Here is a 13,280-nt window from a genome sequence, read left to right on the forward strand (position 1 = left end):
AATAGTGCAATGTAAAGTTAGAATCTTACTAACCAGTAAACACAGCAGGTTGGTGTTCATCATTGCTAGTTACAAAATAACAGATATGGCCAGTGGTATGACAAGGCGTGTGAAGACATTTAATATTTAAACTTCCAAGCTGAAAGACAATCATTATAAACATGATGGTATGAATAAACATTTTTTTGTATGTAATTTGGGATCTTTTCGGTTTGAACGGCAGTTTTTTCTAGCGGTCATATGAAATTGTCACCCATAATTATGACCCTAGTATCGATCTATTGCATTTCAATCTGTTTTAGGGTTAGGGTTAGTTAGGGTTAGAGCTAGGGGTGGGGAGAAGGGTATTTTTTTTCTTCACAAATGTAAATAAACCCAATCTGTTTCTTAAACGAGGGACATATTCATACAGCACAGAATGTTTTTTTTTTTACCTCAAAAGACATCATTGATTGGTTGAAATTGCAGAAATTGAAGAAAAAAAACAACAAACATCTTACAAACTATAGAATTTTCTCAATAAAGCCAAGAGAAAAAGATGTTTTATAAACACATTCTACCAGTATACGAAGTTTAAAAGTGTTTAGTTACATGGAAATTATTTTTAAAAATCTGCCATTCAAACCAAAAAGATCTGTAATTTGTTTGAGCTATTAATTAAGGCTTGAAATATAAAAACACTTTTGATTTAATTTGGTACAATTAGGAGTATATGAATGAATTAAAAATTGCACAAGAACATGCAAGCATAAGTAGTATTTGAAAAAGTTTGAAGAGCACAAGGAAAAGTACACATAGACGTATAAGTAAGAGTAAAAAAAGAAGTACAAAGAACATGAATACAAAATAAGACAATCCAAAACTAATTTTCTTAATATATACATAATTTTATACTTCATTCAAGTTCTACATTGCATTTAAGAGAACCTGAAAATTCACACACACACACACACACATCTTTTAAATATGTTTATGGGAAATGTTTTGAGTATGCAAATAAAGCTCGTTTTCCATTCTCAATCAACCTTCACACTGGTCAAAAGCGATAAGCATCTCTCTGTTAAACATCCATTAATGTTATATCACCTGAAGAAATGAATCCATGAAGATGATCAACCTAATGCCCACAGATACTACTGACTACACTATAACCATCCCAGGAATAGGGACTGTGATCATAAGAGATTTGTGATAATGCACAAAGTGATGTATTAAATGTTTATAAATTCCATTCAAGGATTATTGCTATTATTACTATATATATATTATATATATATATATATATGGAGGCGCAATGGCCCAGTGGTTAGGGCAGTGGACTCACGGTTGTAGGATTGCAGTTTCGATTCCCAGACCGGGTGTTGTGAGTGTTTATTGAGTGAAAACACCTATTGCTCCACGAGGCTCCGGCAGGGGATGGTGGCGATCCCTGCTGTACTCTTTCGCCACAACTGTCTCTCACTCTTTCTTCTGTTGGCCTGCTCGCTTAGCCAGCAGGGTGGCGTTGTTTGAAGGCTAAAACACTGTGAAGCGCATTGTGACCAGCGATGTGTAGCAACATCTGATAGCCTGGTTGGTCACGGTGATATATATATATTCCCATTTACTCTCCTTTAATTGTTTCAGTCATTTGACTGCAGCCATGCTGGAGCACTGCCTTTAAGGGCGGGCAGCGTGTGGCAGGTGAATGAGTATCATTCACCTGCCACTTTGATGTGGCAACTCACTTTACTTTTTAGTAAAATCTTGAGATTTTATAACTAGCTACTTTGCTTATAAATATATGCATATGCGTATGTGTATATATGTGGATGTATGCATGTGCATGCCTGTGTGAGTGAGCTGAGTCACTAATGGGGTGTGTTGGCAGAGATTGTGGTGGCACCATTAGTTTCTAGCAATTTACTGTACTTCATTATCTTGTCAATATGCCCTCTCTCTGCTCAACCATCCCCTCTCATAAGGTCAAATAAAAGTAACCTAAGTCCCCATGCCTTGCCAATTGACTAACTTTTACCCTTACAAACACCAGTCCACTCTGTGGTAATGTTTCCCACCACCCTCTTCTTGTCCATGTTGCCCATGTGTTTAAATTTGATTGCTGCACGTTTCATACTTGTATTTCCTATAGAACTGTGTAAAATATGTTCACCCACCATGCTGGACCTACAGAGTGCATTTATAGTGTGATGTTACAGAATATTGAAACATACATAACAATTGAGATAAAGGAGTACCATGTTCCATATATATAATAATAATAATAATAATAATAATAATAATAATAATATTAGGGGATAAATTATTATTCCAACCTTACAAGTAAAATTCAGTATAATAATATTAGACCGAATTTCGTAATATATAATATATGCATATAACTAATTTAGAGACGAACCACCATTCCACAACTCAGTCAATGAAGAACCCATCCAAAACCATCCTGTGAGACATATACCATACAAAATACTAATCTAAAATTTTAATAATATAGAATATTGAACATTAAGATTATTACAATCATATAATATATCAGAGCAAATATTTTAAAAATTACAGCGAATACCATACAAAGAAACATTCATTAAATTTCTGTTCTTAAAAAATTCATATGTTGGGCTACTCATGATTTTATTTTATTGGAAGCCGATCCTATGTAAGTAGTATTTATGCTATCATTATTACTATTATTATTATCATTCAAAATCACTATACATTTATATACTACGTCCTCAACATTACATTTATTATTAAAATTACATTTAGTCTTATCTCTACAATTACAAACAATTGTATTCTGGTCTCCATTGGAGGTATTAATTTATTATTGTAAAACTTATTTAATTTAAATTTATTAAAGGATGAAATGATATTTATGGTAAGGTTGAGTTATACCTGTTATTAAGTTGAAATTTACATCTAAGTAATTAATATTGCTATTTTCATTATAAATTGTAATCCTAAGCCCATTTCTTTTTTAAAAAACTATATATTTTCTTCTTATATATTTCCAATGTTCTATTCATGCAATTTTTCGTTGTTAGCAGGAGGTCATCTCTATATAATCCACCCTCCAATTTCAGATTTTCTAATTGGAGTTCTGCTAATAAGTAAATCCCTACTAAGTCTGTAACCTGAGCGGAATCTGGTGCTCCCATAGGGATATCAAAAAAAATCCTTGGTGTCTTTTCTAGCCCACAATTTATTATTATACCTGATAAATGATTTTCTGGCCATTTTTACTACTTTAACTTCATCCTTGGTCATTCCCACCTTATTCATTGCATACATTAGGGCCTTATAAGTACAATTTCATTAATAGATAATAATCATCTATGTCTATTTGAATGAATTTGTAACTATTACTGTCTTTAAAAATTTTAAACCATTTTAAAGTATTATTAGTTCTAGTTCAGAGTTTAAGGTAATTCAGATTATTTAGTTTATTAATGTATTTATCTAAAATTAATTTACTTAATTTCCCTAAATCTGATTTTAGATTAATATTTTTATGATGAATGTTTCTTTGTATGGTATTCGCTGTGATTTTTAAAATATTTGCTCTTATATATTATATGATTGTAATAATCTTACTGTTCAATATTATATATTATTAAAATTTTAGATTAGTATTTTGTATGGTATATGTCTCACAGGATGGCTTTGGATGGGTTCTTCATTGACTGAGTTGTGGAATGGTGGTTCGTCTCTTAATTAGTTATATACATGATAATATACATATATATATGATAATGGTATGTGAACTGTGAATACTTAAGTCTAATTACTATGCCCACTTATATACCAAGAGAAATTTAGATTTAATTAGGCAAGCTTGATTAAAATTTAACTCACCTTTAATTCATCACCATGGGAAACATGATTTGTCAATGCAGGAATTCGATCATCACCACCAAAAACATCAATGCCAGGAGCTAATTTTACAAGCCCCTCATTACCACCAGCATGGTCCCTAAAGATAGTAAAAGAATAACTGATATTCTGTTTGTACTATTGATAAAAAAAAACAAACAAAAAGAAGTAGAAGTGTTGTTGTGTAGCTCAGAATAGTCTTGAATCCTGATTGACCAAACCTATGGTATGTAGATAATTGGTCAAATAACTTCAATCCACACTGATAACTCCAGATATGTTGTATTTTGTCAAACTGGGGATATTCTAATATGCAAAAGTAACATGAGGTACAGTGTCTATGTGGTGGTGATAGTAGTGATGAGTCTGCACTTGTGCTCTCTCAACTACCCAGCCTATTTCTTCATGCCTGTAGGTTCTGGTGGTTGTTACAGTGAAGCCTCGGTGAGGTCACTCGGAACACGACAGCTGCTGTTCTTCTGCACCTGCTTATTGGTGGTAAAAATCCCAGCACAGTGTCTGTGGCTACTGACACTTGATTGTGCTGCTATTCATTTGTATGTATGAATATATTTTTGTCTTTTCCATGTTTATTTGAATTGAGTGGGCAAGAAAGGGTTCTTAGGATACTGTTGTAGCTGAGTGCTTGAGTGTTGTAAATCATCATCATCATCATCATTTAACATCTGTTTTCCATGCTAGCATGGGTTGGACGGTTCGACCGGGGTCTGGTAAGCCATGGAGGCTGCACCAGCCTCCAGTCTGATTTGGCAGTGTTTCTACAGCTGGATGCCCTTCCTAACGCCAACCACTCCATGAGTGTAGTGGGTGTTTTTTACGTGCCACCAGCACAGGAGCCAGTGCAGGCTGGCAAACGGCCATGATCAGTTGGTGCTTTTACGTGTCACCGACACGGACGCCAGTCAGGCAACGCCAGTAACTGCTAGGCATGGACTGCGAAGGCTGAAGTTTGCTGCAATAATATTTGCTTCAAGAATTATCAGAGAACATCAATTACAACTAACACACAAAATATAAAAATACTAGGAGTTACAGACATAGTACACCTAGAAAACAGCAAGGAAAGCAAAACAGGGTATAAACATACTTAAAACACTTCTAAGTACTGCTTTTGATCAACTGAACAAAACAACAATAGGATGCAAATAATATATTAGATCTGTCCAGCCCTGTCCAAGACTCCAATCAATCAATCTCTCTCTCTCTCTCTCTCTCTGCAACGAATACACTACAAAATACACAAAACAATACATTTTGCATCTCCCAGGATATGCATTTGTTGAGTGTTTGGTTAAATTGGTGAGTAGAACATAAATCCTCTTTTGTAAACATTGACTAGATACAGGAAAATAAAATGTTTGGAGGTTCCTTACTAAAACAATAATATCAACAGTATCACTTTTAAATGTTAATTCTTCACTAAAAAATAAGTTCTATTCAAATTTTTGAAGATTTAAGATATAATATGTAGCATGTGAAGTTTAAATATGGCTTGCTTGTTCACATATTAATCTCAAGAATTTATAGTGAAAAATAAAATATGGTACTTACCAATGATGATGTGTGGTTAATACAGTGGTAAGTGACACTCCTTCATCTTGCACAGCAGACATAATCTGAAAATATTTGTAACTGAATGAAAACAGTGAACTCATTATTATTGTTATTATTAAAGTTGCCATACTATCAAGTCACAGAAACTTGGACCTCTGCAAGCCATAAGAGAACTTCCAGACTTTTCAGCCTATTAAGGCCCAGTTCATTCAGGTGGATAAGAACTGGGATCAGGTGATGAACAAGGTGGCCAGTCTTACCCAGAAATCGCCAGAGAGAAAACTGCCCATGAAAGGTCGGGCAGAAGTGACAAATAGTTACATTGCCTCCATTATTATTTACTGCCTAACTGTTGTGCCTCGCACCTGGACACCACTTGACCAGTTGGAATGTCTGTTATTTATTTTCTTGTGGAAAGGACACGTTTCAATGGTCAGGCAGTCAGTCTGCTACCAGCACCCTCTACAAGGTAGCTTAGGCATACCATGGCTGCTGATGTGCAGACATGTGCTGAGGTTATGCCAACTGCAATAATTCCATGATAATGAATGTGTGTGGACTCCATTCATGAGACAAGTCTTTTTGAAACTCATCTCCTTGATGAGCTGCAAACCTGGGTAAAGGAAAAACCAAGACTGGGCACTGGTACTTAGAATGTCATCAGGTCTTCACAGCCCTCTATGAGTAGGGCAATGCAATTGGTGGACGTTCTGCTCTAGCAATATATACAGGATTAGTGGTGGAGAAGTGTGATGACATCTTCAGAGAAACTCTGGACATTGATGAAAACAAACTGGCTAGTCTGTTCTGGAAGACTTCCTGCTTGGGGACTACCATGGATAATTTCTAGATGTCCTTGACCTGGCAGTGCTACCAAGGGACACTTCTGGTTCAAAATTAACTCTACAGATACAGATGTGCCGTCAGACAGACTTGTCCAAGATGCGTGCAGAGTGACAAAACCATTCTGCATGTACTTGTTCAATGTCCAAGAATTGCTAACTTATGTAGTTATATTGAACAGCTGGTGTCACGTGTGGTACAGCTTCATCTATCAGCTGAGTCCTTAGTAATGATTTTCCCACAGGCCTCCTCTAATTGGGAAATGTAAGGCAGTTTTTCTTTGCCTGGTGGGCAAGACCAAAAGACTTGAGAAGAGATACTTTCCTCTTTAGTAGATCTCACATCAACATTTTCAAGTTTCACTTGTAAGGAAAGTGAATGTAAAGAGAGAGATGTTATCCTCAAGTGAATTTGTTGATGGGTAGGTGAAGGCTGCAAAATGGCAAGTGGATGGCACCACTTGAAGTTTAGACCTGTGAGTCATAGAAATGGAACTTGAGAGCTGAAACTAGATAAAATAAAATAAAAAAATACCAAACACCTGAAGTAAAAGGATTAAACACTAACCAGTTTGGGATCAACAGGATCAACTGCAGCACAAAGTTTGGTAGCCTCATCAATAAGTAGGTACATATAATTATCCTGGAGTGCAGGTAGTAGCTTAATCTTCATGTTGGGTCGACTAACTGTAAGCGGGTGACTGTGAAACTTTGCTCTTTGTCCTTGTAATGTTCCCGATAGCTTCTGGGGAAGAGTAGCTGTAAAATTCAGACATTTAAGGTTTTAAGCCATTAATGCATAAACAATAATTTTCATCCGACAGTTAATTACAATTATATAACAAATAAATAAATAAGTAAATAGTATAGATGGAAAATGTCATAAAAAAGATGATCACACAAAAGTTTGAATTCATAGTAAGTTAATAAGTGAACAGTATTCACAATTGAAATACTTCATGTATAATTTTTGAATCTCCTATTTTGGGAGATACTATGGATTATTAGATTAATAACAAAATTGGATATCATAAAGAGAGGAAATATATTTATAGTACAAATAACAAAGAGGAGGTGGAATAAGAACAAATTTACACATTCTTTAATGCAGACATGTACAAGGTGGTATCAAAAAATTCCCAGTTTAGTAATGTTTAACAAAAAGTAACTTATTTACTTAACTTATTTACTTAATTCTGTTGTGTCTGGGGAGAGTCATTCTCTTTTAGTGCCTTATTATTTAACACACTCACCTGTAAAATTTCCACTTACTTCTTATTTTTATTTTCTAAAATTTTCGTTGCATCTTGCAACCTTTTCAATAGTCTTGACTCTCAACAGAATATGCTTCAACACACAAACTCATATAAAGAATCTTGCAAACCTAATCCAAAAACGAAATTATTTACTTAAGTTTACTATCTCCTTCAAAATAGTCGCCTTATGCAGCAATACACTGGTCCTGGCATTGGAATCCAGCCTGGAAGTCGTTTTCTGTAAGCAAGTTGAGGAACTTCTATGATTTACTCTGGATTTCAGTAATAGTGTTAACATGGCGAACTTTGAGCTGCCTTGTCATCTTCGGGAAGAGATGGAAGTCCACAGGTCAGAAATCTGATAAATAGGGTGGGTACAAAAGCGACAACATGTTGTTTTGGGCAAGAAACTCACGAGTGAGGAGTGCTCAGTGACAGAGTGCATTGTTATTGTAAAGAGACCAATTCTTCACACTCTGTAGATCCAGTCGCTTTCACTGAATGTCCTCCCTCAAATACTCCAAAATGTTGCAGTAGAACTCTCAATTAATGGTCTGGCCCAGAGGATGAATTCTCAATGCACATCACTGTGGATGTCGTAAAAAAGCAATGAACATTGAAGGATCCTACCACAAGACAGATACTACTAAGTGGCCATCTCTGTGCACAAAACAAGTCTGTCAAATTCCTAGTTTTCCCATTGTACCAATGCCCAGACAACACCACTGACCAAACACAAATAAATAAGGAAAATATACTTATTCAAAAATACAGACCACAACTCAACATTCTCTATCATACCCCCAGGTACAAATCCACAGCAAACACACACAAATACAATACAAACCTCCCTCACAAACACACACACACACACACACATACGTAAACACATACATGCACACACATAAGTAAACACATACATGCACATACCTACACACTGCCCTGACAATTATAAGATACACTCATACAAACACATCCACAGACACAGATACACACACAAACATGCAAATACAACACAACAACACCCACACACACGCATATATACACACACACATACAAACACAATATGCCCATTCCCCAGCAAAAAATCACACACACACACACACTCAAAGAAAAAACACACACATCGTATTCGATCAACATCAATGGAATTTGTAGCTGTGATACCAGTGCCGGTGGCACATAAGAGAACCATCCGAACGTGGCCGTAGCCAGCACCGCCCTGACTGGCCTCCGTGCCGGTGGCACGTAAAAAGCACCATCCGATTCGTGGCCGTTGCCAGCTTCGTCTGGTCTCCATGCTGGTGGCACGCAAAAAGCACCATCCGCTCGTGGCACATAAAAAGCACCCACTACACTCACGGAGTGGTTGGCGTTAGGAAGGGCATCCAGCTGTAGAAACACTGCCAGATCAGACTGGGCCTGGTGCAGCCTTCTGGCTTCCCAGACCCCAGTTGAACCGTCCAACCCATGCTAGCATGGAAAGCGGATGATGATGATGATGATGATGGTGATATATACATGCAATATAATCACAACAAACACTCACAGACACACACAAACACACACACAAGTATGCACACATACACCATCCTGACAAATACAAGACACATAGACACACACAAACACACTCACATGTATACACACACCCTGTGCAAACAATACAAACAAAACACTCACAATAATACAACAAAATATATACACGCACCACACAGAAAAATAACATACACTCACACGTACACACACACTTCGCCACAACAAATTTAGGACACACACACGTGCACACACACCCAAAAACTACATAAACCACACCCACACACACACACACAAACACATGCTCAGTACAAACATGCACAGTACTCACATACACGCACACACATACACACCACCTGGACAAACGTAACTCACAGAACCCCTAATAAATACAACAGACAAACACATACACTCACACACACATACATATGCACTCACACACAAACAGATGCACGCACACACACACACACCACCTGGACAATTATAACACTACAAATATACACAGACAGAGATACACACGCATACTCACGTACATGCACATAACATCCCCATCAACACAACACACACAAACATATACATGCACACACACATACAAACAAACACATACACATGAGCACACACAGCGCCCAGACAAATATAAATCACACACAAGCGTGCACACATATACATGCACCACCCTGCTAAATATAATACACAGACCCATACACACACCACACTGAACTCTAAGACCAATCCAAAAATAAAACCCACACACATAGAAATGTGCACAGAGACACGCACACATTCACACCATTTTGAACTCTAAGACCAGTCCCCCAAACCACTGGACCATGAGAGACTAGACTAGCCCAGAAACAAAAAAAATCCTTTTGATTCCACAATGCTCTCACCCACCAACCAATCTCCTACACTATTTCTAAAAATAGAAAGCATTTCTTATACACACACTACAGGAGAGGGCATGAAGGATGGAAAGGTTGTCATTCCCCTAAAATTCTGTATAATATTTAAATATGATTCCTTCTGTATATATCTTTCTATACAACCATGATTTTTAATGAACTTACAATAATTATAAATTTATTTTACCACCTATTTTGAACACGTTCATGTAAACTGTTTAAACCAAAAACCCCTCTTAACATTTTCTTATTGTCAAAGATTCTATTTTTTTACATTTTCTTATCATTATCAAAGACTGTATAACTGAGACTCTGCAGAATGCCGATCCAACAGAGGGACCAGCTATCCAATTTGACAGTACCGTGGTAGATAAAGCAATTAAGGGTATGAAGGCAGGGAAAGCCCCCGGCCCATCAGTAATCACTGCAGAGATGCTCAAAATATCTGGCGGTGTCAGCTATAGCCTAGTCACCCATATAGTCAATCAGGTGATACATGAAGGAGTCATACCCAATGACTGATGTAGTAGCATCATAGTCAACTGCTACAAAGGTAATGGTGATGCTTTAGATACAAATAATTAGAGAGGTATCAAGTTGTTGGATCGGGTAATGAAGGTCATGGACAGGGTTATAGCCCAAATAATTAGGGAAAGAGCCAGTCCAGATGAGATGCAGTTTGAGTTTGTGCCAGGGAAAAGCATCATTGATGTTATATTTCTGGTAAGACAGCTACAGGAGAAATACCTAGCCAAAGATAAACCTCTGTGCCTGGCTTTCGTTGACATGGAGAAAGCCTTTGCCAAAGTCCTCCAATTTCTTATCTGGTGGTCAATGAGGAAACTAGGGATAGATGAATGGTTAGTGAGAGCTGTGCGAGCCATGTACAGAGGTGCTGTCAGTAAGGTGATGGTTGGCAATGAGTACAGTGAAGAATTTCAGGTAGGAGTAGGGGTCCACCAAGGATCAGTCCTCAGCCCCCTCTTACTCATCAAAGTCCTCCAGGCAATAACAGAGGAATTCAAGACAGGATGCCCCTAGGAGCTCCTATATGCTGATGACCTTGCTCTAATTGCTGAGTCACTACCAGAACTAGAGGAAAAGTTTTAGGTGTGGAAGCAGGGATTAGAATCAAAGAGCCTTAGAGTCAACCTAGCTAAAACCAAAGTCTTAATAAGTAGGAAGGCAGACAAACCACAAATCCCTTCAGGTAGATGGCCCTGCTTAATCTGTAGAAAATGCATAGGTAGAAACTCCATAAGATGTACCTGGTGTAAGCTATGGACACATAAGAGGTGCAGCAATATCAAAGGAAGGCTAACTGGGAAGATAGTTTTTGTATTTGGCAAATGCTCAGGAGCAATAAACACTGAAAATGTGCGAAGAAGAGCTTCTGTCACATTCCAGGTAGAAAAACTAGAAGTACTTGATAGCTTCCGTTACCTAGGTGACCAAGTCAGTAGTGGGGGGTGGATGCTCTGAAAGTGTAGCTGCTAGAATAAGAATAGCCTGGGCAAATTTCAGAGAGCTCCTCTGCTGGTGACAAAAGGCCTCTTGCTCAGAGTAAAAGGTAGACTGTATGATGCGTATATTGAATTTATGTCACAATTTTGTCAGAAGCGAAGAAAAGAATTCATTAAAAGCAAGAAGTTTTTTTTTACAAACTGAACTTTTTTACATGTATTGGGAATAATTTTTACAGTAGAACGTTCAGTCAGTCTATTCTGTAATTTTAACTGTAAATTGTTTCACAGAGTTCTGTCTACTAAAATCTTGAGGCAGCTCTGCTTTTATAATATGAGGTGGTATCAAAAAGTTCCCAGACTAGTTCTGTAGCGCACCAACAGATGGCTGCACACATGCACAGTGAGAGCTAACAGTGACCTTCATGAGGCATTGCTGTGTTTACTTTGCAAGTTGTGAAATTTGTGTTTTTGTGATCATGTGTTTGCAATTTTTGTCATGGACAGGAAGTTAGAACAAAGAGCCATAGTAAAATTTTGCATTAAACTTGGGAAGTCTGGTACAGAGACATTGAGTATACTTCAGCAATCTTATGGTTACGTGCAGCAGTTGTCACTTATTTCTTATTTATATTTTCCTAAAATTTTTGTTGCATCTTGCAACCTTTTCAATAGTCTTGACTCTGTCTGTTATTTACACTGCGTTCCTTTTTGTTTGTTTATGCGCATGTGTGTGGGTCAGTGTGTGTGTGTACCTATGCATGCATGCATGTACGTATGTGTGTATGTATGTATGCGTGTGTGTGTGTGTATACATATGTATGTGTGTGCATCTGTATGTATGTATTCTGCATATTCATGTGCTTGTATGTCCGTGTTTGTGTATTTTCTCTGCGTGTGTGTGTGTGAGCGTGTGTTTGTATATGTATGCACCTCTGTTTCCTTATGTGTGTGTGTTTTGCAACTATGTACCATGTTTGTATGTATAGGTGGATGTGCATCTCTATATGTGTGGTTCACACATATCGAGATGCACATCCATACATACAAAGATAGTAGATAGTTGCAAAACACACACACACACACAGATACAGACATGCAGTTGCAAAACACACACACAGACATGTACACACAAGGAGACAGAGGTGCATACATATACAAACACACGCTCACACACATGCATAGAACATACACAAACGCATGAATATGCAGAATACATACATACAGATGCACACACATACATATATACATATGTATACACACACATGCATGCATACATACATACACACATACGTACATGCATGCATGCATAGGCACACACACTGACCCACACACATGCGCACAAACAAACAAAAGGGAACGCAGTGTAAATAACGGACCGAGTCAAGACTATTGAAAAGGTTGCAAGACGCAACGAACAACGAACATTTTAGGAAAATATAAATAAGAAATAAGTGGAAATTTTACCGGTGAGTGTGTTATAAGGCACAAAAAGAAAATGACTCTCCACAGACACAACGGAATATTGATATAAAGATCTTCACCCGGGAACAAAAGAAAAATAACAAACCAACCTGGTGGGTGTTGTAGGAAATTAATATGAAGAAAAATATGAGCGCTGACGACCCTGGCGGGCGGCGGGTGGACTTTCGGAAAATTCACAAGATCCGAATTTTTCGTCATAACTTCCGGTAAAATGAATACATAATTTTTTTGGCGTAACTTCGGTATAGGTACCGAAAGTACTGGATACATTTCAAGAAAGTGGGTTTTTTTTTATATATATGGGGTGGGTGGGAGAAAAGGGTTTCTGTTATCTTCAGAAATGTAAACAAA

At 37.3% G+C, this 13,280-nt stretch overlaps 1 protein-coding gene across 3 annotated transcripts in view; it reads right to left on the reverse strand.

Moving 5' to 3' along the window:
- LOC115216426 (hydroxyacylglutathione hydrolase, mitochondrial) overlaps positions 1 to 13,280 on the reverse strand; it is a 33,003-nt gene that overhangs the window by 8,041 nt on the left and 11,682 nt on the right. For 2 of the 3 annotated variants that reach the window (XM_029785754.2, XM_029785755.2), the window contains exons 2-5: positions 6,859 to 7,049; positions 5,446 to 5,510; positions 3,856 to 3,973; positions 34 to 139 (exon numbers count right to left, since the gene is read on the reverse strand). In XM_029785754.2, coding sequence (XP_029641614.1) covers positions 34 to 139; positions 3,856 to 3,973; positions 5,446 to 5,510; positions 6,859 to 7,049 — 480 coding nt within the window. Of the gene's footprint in view, positions 1 to 33; positions 140 to 3,855; positions 3,974 to 5,445; positions 5,511 to 6,858; positions 7,050 to 13,018; positions 13,143 to 13,280 lie in introns of those variants that run through there. The other variant, XM_029785756.2, reaches the window with a different exon arrangement.

The sequence above is a fragment of the Octopus sinensis genome, linkage group LG10 (genome assembly GCF_006345805.1).
Source record: "Octopus sinensis linkage group LG10, ASM634580v1, whole genome shotgun sequence".
NCBI lineage: Eukaryota > Metazoa > Mollusca > Cephalopoda > Octopoda > Octopodidae > Octopus > Octopus sinensis.